At 37.7% G+C, this 17,524-nt stretch overlaps 1 protein-coding gene across 1 annotated transcript in view; it reads left to right on the forward strand.

Annotated features, from left to right (window-relative positions):
* LOC122351050 (adherens junction-associated protein 1-like) overlaps positions 1–17,524 on the forward strand; it is a 46,142-nt gene that overhangs the window by 19,848 nt on the left and 8,770 nt on the right. Inside the window, exons 2-3 of the mRNA XM_043247894.1 lie at positions 1,920–2,641; positions 17,243–17,330. Coding sequence (XP_043103829.1) covers positions 1,920–2,641; positions 17,243–17,330 — 810 coding nt within the window. The remainder of the gene's footprint in view (positions 1–1,919; positions 2,642–17,242; positions 17,331–17,524) is intronic.

Below are 17,524 nucleotides of genomic sequence, written 5' to 3' on the forward strand. Positions count from 1 at the left end.
CTTGAATTCACAATGTAGCCACCTAATTTCATCAAAAGCCAGCAGACGGGTGATCATTAATAGCACAACATCGGTTCCGATACATCTCCTTAAGTAAATACAATGATGTTCCTGACAGGAATTACATTCTAATGGAACACATTAGCACAGGGAGTGTGAGTCAGGCCCCCCGGGGCCCAGCCCAATGGGATTGAAGGACCTTATTAGTGAGGTAAAATCTCTCAGATGAGTGGCCAACCCAAGGTCCTGACCCAGTTCAGTCAGACCAGATCCCACAAGTATGTTTTTTTTTTTTTTTTTTCAATGGAAAGTGAGAGAGAAATGTAAAGAGAAGCTAGAAGAGGGGGAAACTGAGAGCGAGGGCCCTCTCGTACTGTGCTTGTATTAATACATCTTATTCATGAACAGACGAAGCGGCATCCTGAACAAGCTCTTAAGCATAGGTAAATGGAAAGTGCTCTTTAGATGAAACGGGAATTTATATTCTTTTCAATTCGCGGCTTTATAGTATATAATGTTCAAGCATGACTCGTATTTTACTTTGTGTTGGACTTCAGACATGATGGTTCATCAGTGGGTCAGACAATTCTAGAAAATCGTCATCTCACTGCAACATAAAGGCCACTGATAGTATGTGTGGCCATGTGTGGGCTATTTAATCTCTCTAAATTAGCCTTTGACCGTAACCAATATTATCGAAGGCCAGAAAAGATTACAGTTATGCCTTGATGAACTCTTTCTGTCTGGATCAATACAGATTCTTGGCTTATAGATAGGAGTATGACAGCTCATTTCAATGTGTTTGAGGTCCTGAAATTGAAAAAAAAAAAAACCCAGCAGCCTTCAAGAAGCCATTACAGTGGAAGTTGGACATTTTTGTGGTTTGAGAAGTTTTTTTATTTCATTAGAGGTCTTCAAAGTGGTTTCAAGGACCCCCAGGGGACCACAAGGGGGTGCTAGGGTGTCTATGAAAAAATTTGGATAAATTATTTTACAAAATGCTTTTTAGGGCTGTCATAATAATGAAAATCTTGAAATGTGATATTGTTTTTATTATTATTATCATTTAAAGCACCAAATTTGATTGTGCTATGCTAGTCAACATTTGAAGTGGATCAAAACCTTTCATCAATGTTGGTCTAAAACCAAAATGCGTACTTGTCTTAGGACAGCTTTTATTAACTTTTTTGATCCACTTCAAATGTTGAAAACTGGATTTCGAAAGACAAAGAAGAAAGTACAATGAAGCAACACAATCTGAATAGTTTTAAATATTACATTTGAAGGAATTTCAATTATATTTTTTACTTAATTTCAGAAATTATTCACAATATAAAATAAATTAGTTTTTATAGCGCAAACGTATATTTTATCTGTAGCCCAACATTGTATCGCTGGCAGACTTCTATCCAAAGCAATATGCAGTTCATTCAAGCAATACGTTTTATTAGTGTGTGTAAACCTAGAATCTTTACGTTGTTAGCGCCATGAGACCAATTCAGTCAGAGGAACGTTTGTTTACAAAGCAAAGTAATTGAAGAGTGCAGGCTAAGACTGAAAGTAAATGTCTTTGAAAACAACATTGAAGTGTGCTTTTAGCATCTAGCTGTTAAAGGGGAATCACACATCTAATTAATATTGGAGTTCAATTTATGAAAACTTAGTGAGTCACAGAGCAGAACGAAGCCTAGAGCGAAAATCGCTAGACTGGAAAATGGTGTTGGAAATAAGGACATTACAAAGAGTGCAGTAAAGCCCAATACACTGTAGTCAGTCCTTGAAAGATCTAATAAGACAGACTTTAATGTAAAGAAGTTGTGTAAATTTTGTCAAACCTGCATATTCCCTCTGTGATGTCTAAAAGACCCACCGATTAAGATTCTCTAATGTGTCTCTCTCTCTCTTTCTCTGCTCTTCAGTTCCATGGTTGCTTGGAGACCTGGGGGAATGCTGGGATGTAGAATGTGGATCCTCTTCATCCTTGTCCATCTCACAATGGATCTGTCTCTGTGTGCACCAGCAGGCCAAGGGCTCACCCTCAAACTACTGCCCAGATCAGTGCCCGGCCGGCAGCCGCACCCTTTGCCCACTCGGGACACACTCGCCGGCCAGCACTTGAGGACTCTGGGTGTCTTTCATCGTGGCGTTCCGCCTCCCTTGACATCGCTGGGCAATCACGGGGCGCTGGGGGGTGCCAAACTGTGGGGGCGGAAAAACCGCAGGTCGCTCCAAACACGGCAACTTTGCGCGGAGTGCCCCTCCGACAAAGGAAAGTCGGTTGCATCGCCAGAGGGGAGTAAATCTGATTTAAATCTGCATTTATCTCGCTCAAGGAGGCAGCTGAAAGGGGACGGCTATGACTCCCTAGAGGGGAGGACCACCACAGTGGCAGGATTTATTGACTGGGGCCCTACGGGGGCCGACGAGGGGCTGGAGGAGGAGGCAAAAATGACCCCGAACGCCACCGTCACCTCTTTAGCCCCTTCCACCACCACAGTTCCCGTAACTAGCACTACCACACGCAGCCCCCAAAGGACGTATGCGGTGATTACAACCGCACATCCTAAGAGGCAAAGCACCACACAGCCAAGCAACTCCAGAGTGACTGCCAAACCACCGAAACCTTTTGGGGACACACCAGGTAGGGCATAAATCTGAATGGCGACGGTTTCTTCATTTAGCTTTTGTTTTCTAATCCATGTAAGATACTTAATCAGCTTATGTTTGATCACGTATTTAAAATTCAGAGGCGGTGAAACACAAAGAGATATTTTTAGGGGCCGGTTTAAGGTCATTTATGAACATGGCACAGAGGTCTTTGGGTCTTTAACCACAATGAAGCGCATCAAACACACTGTGTGGGTTCTTTGAAAAACTGAGGGTGGAAAATACTCACGAAGCTGTAATTGGCACACAACTGCTCGGCAATTTACAGCATAGAAGGTGGTTGAATTGTCGAAGGGCCAAGAGCGTGCATCTAGCTAGGTTTTTTTTTTTTGGTTAAAATATTGGCTTAGTCATAAATTTTTGCTACAAAAAACCTCAGCTGCTGTATAATTATAGAAAATAGGCAAAAATGTTGAAAATAACACAATGCGCTAGTGTTATTGAAAGTTTTGTGAAAAGTTTTGTGAAATTGGAGATCACTGGAGTCACTTTGGATTTTTGTGGCTAGAAGTTTCGTAAGCTGGCAGAAAAATAGCGCTGTACATAAATATAGTATGATTTTTAAAAAGTTTTTGAAATGTCTCAAATTACAAATCAAGGCTGAGTTTATTTAAAGTCTTCATTAAATCGAAATTATACAGTATTTATTGTGTTAGCGCACATTGATATTTTTGTCATAAACAATCTCTGCAAGTCAAAAAAAAAAAAGTCCAGTCTTCACTGTCACATGATCCATCACTAAATCACATTTAAATTCTAAACGGCCAGTTGATTTCAGTTGGCCAGTTTTGAAGACAGAATAGCTTCCTTTCTGCATCCTTTGCCGTTTTAAATATTTTGTATAGTGCATATTTTTTCAACACTCGGTTCCTACTGAGAAATAGGCATCGTAATCATCTCTAAATCTTTCTTGATGTTCTGGAGCCCCAGAAGCCTGAAACCAGTTTTCATACGCTTGTTTAGTCAGTAACTGACTGGGCACGGAGGCAGCAAGATGGTTTTAATGCACTTTTGCTGTTACATTTATCATCTTTGGCTCCATTGCATAATCCAGGCCTTGGTACTGCATGACAGAGTAGCCTACATATGGCAACCTCAGTATCCATCAGTAGTATTTGTGAATCCTGGGGAGATTGTACTATTCTCTGTACTAGAAGGATGATGATTGGCATTAGCTCTCATGTTTGCCATTAGGCTGCAATCTGTCCTCTGTGTTTGGTATTGCACAGCATTAGGCTAGTCATCCATTCAGTGTGAAGTCCTCTGGGTAGATCAACTATTGTGCTCCATAAATCTGTGCAAAAGGGGAAGTGTCTTGACACTTTCTACAAATTGGCTTGACACTATCTGTGTATGCGGTGCACCGAGATCTGTTACAGTGTACAAAGTGGGCAAAAGTTTCACGCACAATTAAGTTTACACAAAATCGTGGTTCGACACCAGACATAATAAAAGATGGACTGCATGACCCCTAAAACCGACACGCAGAAAAAGACATTTTAATCCCCTAATTCTACACTACAGATCTGCAGTACTGTGAAGTTATTCATCTTCACAAGTTTTGCACATTAGCATGTCATAGATTACATTAGCTGCAAAAGATATTAACAATAAAGACTCCCATAAAATTAGATTCATGGTGAGTAATATACAAGCGAGGACAATTTTACGACTCCCCTGAATGGAAACTTACATACATCCATGCATGTCGAATTATATTTCAGCACAAAGGTCAACCTCCAATCAAATGTCATGGCCTCATTAACCACAGGAATGATTAGCAAAATGAAGTCAATCTGGACTGACGACAGCAGTGTCATTATATCTAAAGGCCAGCATGAGGTTTCCCTTAATCTCTAAAGTGCTGTTCAAATAATCCTCCTTTATTTCTTATGATCTTCATAAAGGCTACGTGGACGCAAAATATCAGTTGCACCAAACTGACAGTTCATAACCGCATAGTCTAACACTAGTAGAGGAGACTGTAGAATTATTTTCATATATGACTCTCTGTGTTTTCAAAAACCATAATAATTGTATCATTTCGGTGCCATCAGTAGCATCCAATAGAATTGCAACTTGCGTCTTTGAAAGGCCTAACTGAGTTGGACATCATAACATTAACTGAATTGCAGTTCTGTTTGGTGATAAATGACTTGAAAATGATCACCTTTGAAAAGGAAAATGGTAAATTAAAAGAATGGCCTGATTGCTGGTGAATCATATGACTAGTATTACTGCATAATCTTTAGATTGTTAACCATGGTCATATGTTTTTATGGCTTTTAAATATATAATATTGTTGCAAGTTCTGCTGAGTTAAATATTAGGCAATAGCAACTCGCTAACATTGTTGAGGTTTTGCTAAAATAGTATTGAGTTATAGCATCCATATATATATATAATATATATAAAATAATACATATGTGTAGTTGACAAATAAAAATTGGACTGTGTCCTGTGGTGTGACAGCAAAAGAATCGAGAGAAGAAAATGGAAAGTGACACGCAAATATTATTTCTTGTAAAATGAAAAAAATGACATTTCAATTTCTGTTGGTCCAAATGTGAACAATTAAGCAGCGCTGCTTCATGCTAATAGTTCGCTTAGCACAAATAACTTATATAAAAAGTGAATGTACAGTAAACAGTTCTTTTTTGTTTTGCAGCAACCCCGAGGTAGTGGTTCACATTTGTAGCATGCTGTCACAGTATGTGCAGCAAGCAGTTTAATCTAATATTTGCTGCTAAATTAATTTGACTGGTTTGTGTTTTTTGCTTCTGTGTGTGGAAGCAAGTGTAATGGGCCCATACAGACAATGCTGCTGTGTTTTTGCATATTTTAATTATGTGGTGAATAGGAAGAATACCGGTGTTAATTGCAGTTTTAATACAACTGAGGCGTGAAAATTGAATAATTTGTTTGCAGCACACAGTCCGTAGCTGTCTTTTAAGTGCTATTTTGCCATAAGGGAAAAAATATGGCAAGTCACTCGTCAGTGACTCTAACAAATAACAAGCAACCTGAGAATATTAAAACTTGATGGAACTGCAGATGGAAAAAATAGCTTGTTGATAAGTAAATCCCTGATGAATAAAAATCCTTCGCTCTGTTCTACGCTGTCCACATGGAAAGAGTAGTAAACAACATCAAATGCTGCATGGTGTCTCCTGATGGTGTTAGATCTACAGTATCTGAAATATCAATGCATTATGTAGTATGCTGCCTTGGAATGTCTTTCATATATAGTCTGAAATTGAGTCCTATGTAGCGCCCTTAAGGCATGCCATAATTATCCATCTCTGTCAAGCTACAGCCAAACCTGTCTGATGAAACGAAATACCTATCAAGGTGAAATCCCTGCTCTTCCTCATTCGGCGAGCAGCCTGGGTAAATTTAGCCCCTCGCAAACCTGCACCAGTACTAAACTGCTTCTGACATGCAAAGTAATGGGGGGAAAATAAGCAATGGGCTGTGAATACAAAACTGGAGCATTAGACATGCATACGAGCCGGTGTTCGGCGAAGTTCATTTCAAAACATGGGAAGTGCGTATAGGTCAGTGTAACTCTTCACGCGCCTGATTAAAATCCAGGACACTTACAGCATTAACTTCTTTCATTATGGTATTGTAGATGCTTTACTATTTTTTTCTATTTCTTTTTTACAGCGCTCTTAAAGGGTACACCCAAAATGAAAATGAGAAATTTTTCAGGATTCTCTGATGAACAGACAGTTTAGTCCACTTGAAATTTATATATTTTTTACATTATGAATGTCTTTACTGCTAAAGCAAAAAAAAAAATAATAATAAAATTGTTTTATTTATATATATATATATATATATATATATATATATATATATATATATATATATATGTGTATATATATATATATATATATATATATATATATATATATATATATATATATATATATATATTATTATATTATTATATTATTATTATTATAAACCTAATTCCATACTTTTCAATGGAAGTCTGTCATGGTTTCCACAAAAATATTTCACAATATACAGTTTTATGCTGTCTTTTGATTGGTCCAATAAATGCAGCCATGGTCGGCATAACTGTTTGACTTTTATATATACTTTGTGCCTTTTGTGAGAACCAGAACTATAATATCCGTCTACTTTCATTAGATTGAAAAAGAGCAGCTTGAACATTTTTACAAATATCTTACAAGTTTGGAACAGGTATGAACTTGTCATACAAGTTTGGAACAGGTACTTAATGACATATTTTTGAATAAAATATGCCTTTAATTTCCTTTAATAGCCAGCATCCAAGCCAGCCTAGAAACCTTTCACTCACTTTAATGATGAACTATATCAGGCTTTTCCCCAAGGACCATTGCTTCGCAACTGTGTGCAATGCATCAAGTCCGAGCTTCTCTCCATCAGCTCATTGCTGACTAGACTATATTTTAGAGTCACGTATTAGTCCTGCTGGTGACAGCCTTGACTTTGCGGGTCTGTTGATACAGCACAAGGAAGATTTTATCGCTGCAGACCAAACATGATTCAGCTGTTTACCCATCCGTTTGTGTGTATGTGTATGTGTCTGTGTTTGCATTCAGAGGGGTCAAGGTTTGACCCCTTAAGCCCCTGCTTGTAGGAACCGTAATTACACAATCTAGTTCTAAAAATAGCATCTCTTTTCCATTGATGGCAAACCCAAAGAACCCACAAAAAATCAAGTATCTTATACTTTGCACTGTCAAACGATTCATTGCATGCAAAATAAAAGTTACATAACTTTACATAATATATGTGTGTGTGATTTATATATTTATTATGTATATATAGATAGAACACATGCATGAAAAATATGTTATTTTATATTGTATATATAATATATAAATATAACTATATAAATGTATATACATGTATTTTTTTTTTTTTCAAGAAATATACTGTAAGTATGTGTCTTTATATGTACATAATAATATACACATTACACACACATATTATTTTGGATGCAATTAATCATTTGACATCACTAAAAAGAATATAATAATATAAAATAATATAATATTATTATGACTGCTGGATTCCTGTGCTGAGCACCCATTATCAAAGATGTCAGATTTCGAGTTGTATAGAGCGGATTTCTACAGTTATTATAAATGTCCTCAGTGCATACCTGTGATCGTGTGTGTGTGTGTGTGTCCTTTGCCTCCATTTAAGATGCTAGCATTACCATGAAGATCACAGATGGAGCCATCAGGTTAACGATGTGCGTGAGTTGATTAAAATGCCTTACAGTCCTGCTGCTCAGCACTCCAAGCTCGTTATCACCTCCCCAGGCTCAAAGGTTAATTGAACATTTAATAAGGAAAAGACAAAATTATGCGTTTATCCAAGCCAGACTGTGCTTAAAAGTTAATGGTTGGAAAAATAATTTTTTTGTTACTTTTGCGAAATGGTGTTGTGACATCCTAATAACTCCTAATAACGCTCTGCTCAATGAAGGGTGTTCAATGGTAAAATAAGAATTATAATAATTACTGGAGAGCTGAAAATATCATTTCTACATTCCACTCAAATGCAAATTCTCATCTAATCCACATCAAAATCTTCCCCAGTAGAAAAAACTGCCGCAAGTTCTACTTTACTGAGGGACAATATGCGAGACCCAGGTATAATAGAAATCTTATTTGGAATGGCTGGGTAATGTGTTACATTGTTGCATTTCTAATCGGTAACTAATTAGTAGCTAATTATGTTACATTGTAACTGTGTAGAGTAATTAATCACTTCACATTGCTTTTATTCACGAGGCTTTTCATATTGAAAGTGCTGTCCGTCTTTGATTTATTTACAGTGCAGTTTGACGATATGATGTATTTAAAAGCTATTTCTTCATTTAGACATGACATTTAAAAAAACATATAGCGTTATTTAGTCTAACTGATCAAACTTGTAATGTGAACGTAAACACACTGACTGACAAGCATGACACACTCACCAGAATTACACTAGACTACCTGTTCTCATGGCATTAATAAACCTGGTGCACTTCAGTGAGACACAAAATACGCACCAACAAACTGAGTTTTGATTAATAAAGCATCATTTTTGCACAGTTACTTTAAGAATATCATGTTATGACTTCAAAACAATATTAATATGCCCGAGATATTAGAAAAACAATACTTTTGATGCATACCTATATGCAACGCTAGCGTCTGCTGGTTGACCTTGTATTGCAGCAGCAGTACAGGGTTTGTGAGATGTTTTTCAGATGCACTAACTTTAGGTAAAGTCGATGCTTTAAAGTTATTGCTTTGATGTGTTCCAGTTTTATTAAAAGGCGACATTCTTCCTGTCAAAGGTGTGCTAAATTCACTCACAGGGTCCTTAGGGATGTGTCTTGCCTGCATTGTAATACATGAACTATATTATGTTAGAAGTGCCGTCTTTCTCAAAACTGTTCATCCAATAGGGCCGTTCGGTAAACCTTTTAAAGACGTGATAAGCTCACAGGGCCGATCTGACAGACAGCTGTGAAGTAGTTCCATCCAGGACAACTTCATTATCTGTTAAGTAATACAATCATAGAGTCTGCTTTGACCACCTCTCCCTCCCGCACTGTACAGAGCGATTGAATTATGCAGGGGAGCCTTTGACACCGGGAAAAGGCATTTAGAATAATTGCCTTTGATCCTTCTTGTCTTTCTCTTTTGCTTTTTCCTCTCCATTTCACTCCGCTCTTGCAGTGAGGGTTTGGGAAGGCTGTAGCTCTGTGGAAGTCAAGTGAGATTGACATCTTGACATCTACGTTAATTGGCAATCGTGAGCCATCAGCAGGTGCGATGAGAGTTTTCCCGCGCTCAGGTGGGCCGTGTGGGAGGACAACAAACGGAGCGAAGGAGGGAGAAGGTTAACACCCGGGGGAGGGAAGACTTCAAACCCTTTTTCCCCTCCTCTACAGATCCAATGCATTCAAAATTAGACCTGGATAGTTGCAGGTTGCGGTTGTCGGTCGGTTGGCAAAGATTTTCATCAAGCCCGTTTCCACAAATGAATGAGAAGAGGGGCACTCCGCAGGAGTCAACAGCTCTGCGAACAGAAAGCTGATGCAATCAAACGTAAATCCACAAAGAGCACACGGATGTAACTGATGGAGATTTAGTCATTTTCACTGGTCTGCGAGAGGAGAACTGGTGCAGAAATAACAGTTTTTTAAATAATGTACTGAGCAAATAGGATTTACACATGAGAAAGCCTGTGCTTGTATTGCTATTCCTATTATCGCCCATGAATAAGTTACGATTCCATTCATAAGTGGAACCCTCTCATTCACATCCATTTTTTCGGTGTACACGCTTTTAAAACTTTTACAATTCAGTGGCCATGAAGCATAAATTGTCAAACTAAACACGTTCTGTTCCTGCGCTGAATTATAAAGCGTTAATGTAGTGCTGTGGGCTTTGTTACATCACGCTTATTTTACAGCACAAAAGAAGATATTTTGAAGAATGTTTCTACTGATTTTACTCACAGAATGAAAGCCAGCAGGGTTCAAAACAGTAGTGAAGAAAAAAAAAAATCGGGTTTGCCATTAAAGAAATAACATAAACTATATAAACGAACAAAACTGTCATTATTCAATTGCAATTGTGCCTCAAACTCCCAATATTAAAATAGAATTCAACCTAGTGACCATAAGAGGCCATTTAAAAAATGTGCATATAAATTGTTATATACAGCAACACAAAAGAAACTGTTAAAGACGTTTGTTTTCGATTTTGAAAACATAATATATCAAATGTAAAAGTGGCTAAAAAGGTACTGGCTACTAAAAAGACCTTTTAAAAGGTTCATACGGACTTAGATTCTGAATTTGGCTTTCCGCTGCAAATCCCCATATTACAGAAAATGCATAATTGCTTTTGGAAAATGATTTAAAAATAGATTCCTAAACCCCAGAGATTCTGCATGCACAGAGAATATATGCACAGACTAATCATTTTTAACACACAGTGAAAAAGAACATTTTTAATAGCACTCAGTCATCATGGAAAAAATGATTTTCTGTCTCCTCATGCTCCTGCTGTCTGTCTCTCTTTCTTTCACTTATAATGAAATTACTGCATTCCCATTAAAACTAAATCGACTTCTTAGATTACTGTGAAAAATCTCTGGTGTTAGCGTTGGGATTTGCACCGAACTAATTCCAAGGTGTGATTTTGGTGAGACTGGGGCTCCTGTAAAGTCAATTTAAACTTGGCAACCGCACAGCACTTCATTTCAAGTTTGAAGGATCTGGATACCCCTGCATACAAATTCTAAAGGTCTTTTTTGCGCTTTCATGTTCTTGCCTTTTGAATGTGCAGTCAAAGCTGTTGCTTTGCCATGAGTACTCCTCCAGCCAAACCACAACATGATTGAAAGCACTCAGTGAAGGCATCTCCTTTCCACTCCATCTCACTAGCCCTTTACAGCCATCTGTAGCTGCAGATGCCAGGCCTGGGCTGCACTAATAGAGCATTTAGCTGACAGATCCACACAAAGTCCCGCTTCAAACCTCTAAATGTCCTTTAGGTGCACAGAGGAGTGTCTGCCTCTGTGGTCTCTGCTCTATGGGGCCCCAGCAGCACAAACTCATAACCTTCAGTTAAAATACTGCCCCCTGTGTATGTGTCTCCTTTGCATATATTTTCAAGGTCTGTCTGTTAAAACGGTGCTATTTGGGTTTTATATTTGTCCTAGTTTTTTTAAAACTTGCTTTTCTTTCCACTACTGTCCTATTTTAATGGTAGTCTCATGACATTTCACTTTGTTAGGCCTAATTTTTATCTGGACCAGTTTACTTCACGTTATATATCACTGGCCACTAGTGGATCTTTGCTAAGGTGTTTTGTACACCCTGTTTCTACTTTCTTTCTTTTTTTTTTTATCATAAATGCAACACTACATGGCATATGCAATGACACAGTTCAATGTATTCAATGTATTTCCACACTCAAAACAGGTCTTGATATTATCTTTGAGAATATGATTGCATTATAGTTAGTATTTACTAACCATTTTATTATTATATATATATTTTATATTCATAGTTATAGTTTAGAACCCATCCCCATGTAATAAATTGTAAGTATTCAGACATTATTTACTGACTATTGTGATGTTTTGTAAATAGCTTTTACTGATTAAATTTTCAGATATATAAGTTATGATTTACATTTTAATTATTGCACTGAAAAGCTAAACATGCAGTAATTATTTTTACAACTCTAACCTTGATGACTAAATACAAAGAAATTTTTTTTTCCATCCATGCCACCTTGAATATGCTATTACATTTTGATGAAAAATTATGAAAACAAACATGTTTCTTGTTTCATTGGAATTACACGCACTTATGACACCTACGAGATAAGATCAGGAATGTTTATCAAGAAACCAAACGCAGTCAGTTTTGCTTTTAATGTTGTATTTAAAAGGACACCATTTTTGAATGGCTATTAATTGAGGCTAACAGTGTCGTATTAATCAGCCAACCTTGAACCTTTTGATACAACTGAAAGAAACAACACTCCAAAATAATTTACCAATTCAGCCTGTTCTAGTAGAGACGTTTAGTAGCATCTCTGGACGTGAGGACTCTACGTCTTTGCGGTTTGGGGAGCTTGGGAAGTAACCTCAGTGCCTCTGAGGGTTGGGCTCTTTTGTCCCGATTATTGGCAAGGTGCCCAGGGAAACAAAGGCTCACCCCGAGCACCTGAAGCAAGGTGACTCCATCACTGGCAGAGTCAGGAAAGAGGGTGTTTGGTACCTCAGCGTCAGGCTGCTTTCCTCTTTTGACACTTTCCCTGATTGGAATTGGTGCGCCTATCTCTCTCATTGCAGGTCCAGGTGAGACAAGGTGATGTACGTCCTGTTCTCTTTGCCTGGGTGGCAGTAATAAGAATATAATGGGAGTACATTTGCATTCGTCTACTCCGGTATTATAAAGCTCTATATTACACAAATGTGATGGGTTCGGTGTGACAGAACAGGGGGAATGAATCTTTCGAGCCGAAAATCAATACATAAAACAACAGGCCAAGAAGCCAACGAGAGTTCTGACTCAGTGCAAGGTCGAGGACGAAGAGCTCGTCTCATAAAATTTCACAGATGCATAAACACCTGAATATATCACCCGACACGCTCTCTCAATTCAATCTGCTGCCTTCCATCTCAGACTGAGAGGAACGGAGCGAGAGAGAGGGAAATTTAAATAGCTGTCCGATATGTTTATGTGTTGGTGTAGCTGGGGGACTCCATGCCAAGGAGCAGTGCTCAGGCCAGGGACTGAGATAAAATTAATCCAGCTCTGACCCGGACGCAGAGCACAAGGGAGAGAAAGTGAGCGAGTTTCCCAGACGCATCTGCATGCTTCCATCAGTCATAGTGCCAGCTAAGCAATCAGGAAGGGTCAGAACATCAATATGAAGTAAACGAGCGGTTGAACTCCTCTGAACCTTAACAAATTCTACTCTAGGTCAAACAAGGAACCTGCCTATAATGAATCAAAACTGCATCGGAACAGATTTTTTTACAAGATCAGTCCACGCAGCCACACAGACGGAGTGATTGATTATAAATAATCAGGAACAAATTTCATTATTAATTAGTTAGTTGTTCTGCGCGCTGCGGCATCTGCTGTTGCCGTCCTTTTACAGAAACGAAAAAAAAAAAAAAACCTTCTATGGACAAAACACACGCGTGTAATAGAGGTCACAGATTGAGCTGATGTGGGAAATGTGTATGACGCAAAATGTTCAAAAATATAAAAACGCTTTGAATTAACTGCTTCGGTGTCACAAGTGTAAAGTAACACGACTTGCCCTTTTAGGAGCTCTGACAGATGCAAGCGTTGTTCAATGCATTCGGCAGCTGTTTCAATATACGCAAATGTTAGAAATGACAGCAAACTTCACAGACTTAACCAAGCAAGCACGAGTCTGATTGAAAGCATGCGTGTCAAGCAAATGAAATGCACAGAAAGGCAGCACAATGTTTCTGACTAAAACAGAGAGTGCTGCAGTAATGATATATTTTGTATGCCAACTCAGAAGTTAGCCTCAGGAAAACTCAATCAGATTTTGCAAAAGCCTTTCGGATTGATGCAGAAAATAAGCTCTGCGTCCAACAAAAGTAGGTTTTGTTCATTGTCAGCTTTATCGGTCTTTATTTAAAGGGTTAGTTCACCCAAAAATGAAAATTAACCTGTGATTTTCTCACCCTCCAGCCATCATAGGTATAGATGACTTTATCCTTTCAGACAAATCCTATCAGAGTTATATAAAAATTTGTCCTGGTTATTCTGAGCTTTATCTTTGAAGTGGGCAGGTGTTTCTGTTCAACAGTCCAAAAGAGGTCAAATGAATATATAAATATATAAATAAATAAATATAGCTTCCGCATAAAACAGATACAATATTTGAGACAGAAGTGTTTGATATATAGATATTTTTCTTTCAAAAATGCATGGTTTCGCTGTAGGAGGCCTTTATTCATGCAATTTTTAATATAGCTCTGACTGGATTTGTCTGAAAGAATAAAGTCATAACCTTTTCATTTTTGGGTGAACTAACCCTTTAAAAAATCATTAAAGTTTGCATTTGAATAATTAAAAAAAAAAAATCACAAGCATATTTTAGCCACTTGCTAGCAACAATTCAATTCAATTTTTTTTTAATCTTAAAAAAACCACAAGGGGGAATTACTAATATATTATAAGTCATCGAATAAAAAGTGGAAATATTTAGAGCTTTTGTTAACCAAAGACCTTTTCAAAAACCCATTGACTTCAGGATGAACCAAAATGTTACCACATTTCTGGGTTTCAGCCTGTAGAGATATGCCATCCCTGCAGCAATTAATATGTGGTGTGAAACAGTACTTAAAAAAAACTTGAAGGATGCCTGACAGAAAGTCTGTTAAACCTCACTGAACGAGAGCAAGCTTGTGCGCGTCAAACAGAGCATAACAGAAATCTAGCGCACAATCTGAAACAAGCCTTAAAACTGAAATGAGGCTAAACTGGATGTAGATAAGCTGTTAAAATGAGCTTTTATTTGCATTTCTTGTTCATCTATAAAAATTATTCGAAGCACCTTGATTGTCAGTCTAATAAGTGTTTTGTCACATTAGTCTGCTTTCCTAGACATGCATATTTATTCAGATCATTTAGTACGGTTGCTGAAGTAAGACTAGTTAATATGAGGAGTTTGCTGGGAATTAATTTTCAGACGTTCTCAATGTACCATAAGGAGCGCGGCTCAGCAGAGCTTGTTGGCCCTCAAGGCTAATGTAATCTGTCAGAACTGGCCCAGATGTTTAACGTCACATACACACATACATGTACAGGTTTGTAAACACGCACACATGTGCTCAAAATAGAAGTGTTTAACTCTCTCTCTCTCTCTCTCTTTTTCGCTTCTGTTCATATCCCTTTCTCTTTTTTTTCTCTCTCTCTCTGGTATTGATTATTCAGCCAGAACTTGAGGGACTCAGCACCCCAGAGGTCGGCAGGGTTAAGTAAACCAGTTCAGTGTTTTCTGTACAGCAATACAGTATAGCAAAACGTAGGTCTTCCTGCCAGCTCCGAGACATTCCTGTAATTGACTCTAAAATGAGACATGCCTAACTCAAGGCCACTAGTAAAGAAAATGATGTGAAAACTGACAGACGCACACACAAACATACTGTACCACAACAAGCACTAATATTTGCTGCCCTGTTAGCTAAATAAAACAACTGCATTAGGAAGAGGATGCTATTTGTGAAGTGATATATCACTTTTATTACTATATACTGAATAATGCAAACAGTCTGCCGGTTGGTGGCTGCAAACTTGGGACTGTGGTGGAATGGATTATTTTGTTATTTTTCTCTAAAGGAAAAAAAAAAGACAATTCGGAGTATGTTTTTTATTACTGTCAAACACTGTTCACTTCTTATTTTTTTTCTGGCCACCCCAAATATATCCAAAATCAAATCGAGGATTTGAAAAAAACTATTTTTTGCTCAGATGCTGCTGATGCCTTCATGAAAGTAAATATTTCAAACAGCATGATCTAGTCAACATGCATTATTGCGAATCCTGTTTCAGCTTCAAACGATCATGACAGAAGACGCAAAATATGGTTTGCTGATGCATAAATTGCATAAAAATAAGAATGTGTAAGTGCATATTTGGTCACATTTCTATTTATCTATTTGTGCCTTAAATAATTTAAAGGTTCCTGTAATGTGATGAATAAATTATATTTATATAAATATATAAATAAATGTTTATGTGCATAGTGTTGGTTTTTTGACACACTGCTTTGTTTTATTTATTTATTTATTTATTTATTTATTTTTAATTGTCACTTAATTAATATATCCTGACACCTGATATGTTATAATTGTAAAATAATTAGCAAAGTATATTTCAAAATTATTTTAAACATCACTGTCAGTGCTTTATATAAACTATTTTTTGTTAATGTACAAAGGTACATCAAACCAACACTGTAAAGAAAAAAAGGACAGGACATTATCTAGCAATTTTATGGACATTAATTCAAGATACGGGTAAAAAAAAATATCTATACGAAAAATTTGGTTACACTTTTTTAAGGTGTACTTGTTCTTGTGAGTAATAACAACTAACTAAATGTACTTATATGGTTAGTGTTAGGGTTTGGCATAGAGTTACTTGCATGTAGTTATGCGTAATTAAGGACACTTTTGTTACCAAAATAATTTTTTGCTGTATATTTTGTCCACTGAAGATAATTTTATAACCTACAAAGACAACAGGTTGATAAAGGTGGACACTACGCCCCACGTGAATCTGTGCTAGGTGAGGTAAGCTTAACTAGTACTACAACTCTAGAATGGTTATGTGAATGGGTTATGTGGCGGAAGCGTAGAAGTCCCTTACTGTAGGTCCTGCAAACTAACCACTCACATAAATACTCCAAGCTGTGCCGCATTCTCATATCCCCGATACTTTAATATGGATGCTGCCGTTCCTCGCAGACCCGCACACAAACACTTTAATATTGATGGGGAAATCCATAAAATTGCTTCCTTCACTCTTATCAGCTCCAGCAAGAAATGGAAGTCGCGGCACTCTTTATATCTAAAAGTCTGTAACTACGGCTCCCTGCGGGGTTTCATTTCTATCCGTTCGGGAGTGACGGAGTGAGAAAGACAGCGTAGCTCATAGTTCGCTTGTGACGCTCTTTATTCTGGAACAGAGAGTTCTTGTTCTGCATTAATTGTTGTTTGCTGACCTTTAGCCAGCTGGTATGCTTGCCGTCTTCTCCCAGTCAAGCTGTTTCATGCTCCAGACTTTGTGAAATGGTCAAATGAACAATTAAATTACTGTAACGGTGGCAGACGGGGCTTAGAAGAAGCTACACTGGAACAGATAGAGCGGTGCAAGTTAAGATGCAGAATCAGTGTTATTGCAATCAAATACCTTACAAAAGGCACTGGCGCTCACATTAGTTGCCATGGAGACATTGATAACTATGCTGTCTTTGTTTTTTTCCCCTCTTCTTAGGTCTGGCTGTTCACCAGATCATCACCATCACTGTGTCCCTCATCATGATCGTTGCAGCCTTGATCACTACTCTAGTCCTTAAAAACTGGTAGGAAACATTCTTTCTTTAAGCATTTTTTTTGTGTTCCTCTTGTCTGTCTCTCCCTGTTCCTGTCTCTCAGTCTGTTTATTATCTTTTCAATCTGTCCTTTTCTATCACTCTGTCTGTCAATGTGGACAGTGACCCTTTATTGCACCAAGCAATCCGGACACTCGTACACAATAGCTTTTTCCCAAACCTGT

The sequence above is a fragment of the Puntigrus tetrazona genome, chromosome 8 (assembly GCF_018831695.1).
Source record: "Puntigrus tetrazona isolate hp1 chromosome 8, ASM1883169v1, whole genome shotgun sequence".
Lineage (NCBI taxonomy): Eukaryota > Metazoa > Chordata > Actinopteri > Cypriniformes > Cyprinidae > Puntigrus > Puntigrus tetrazona.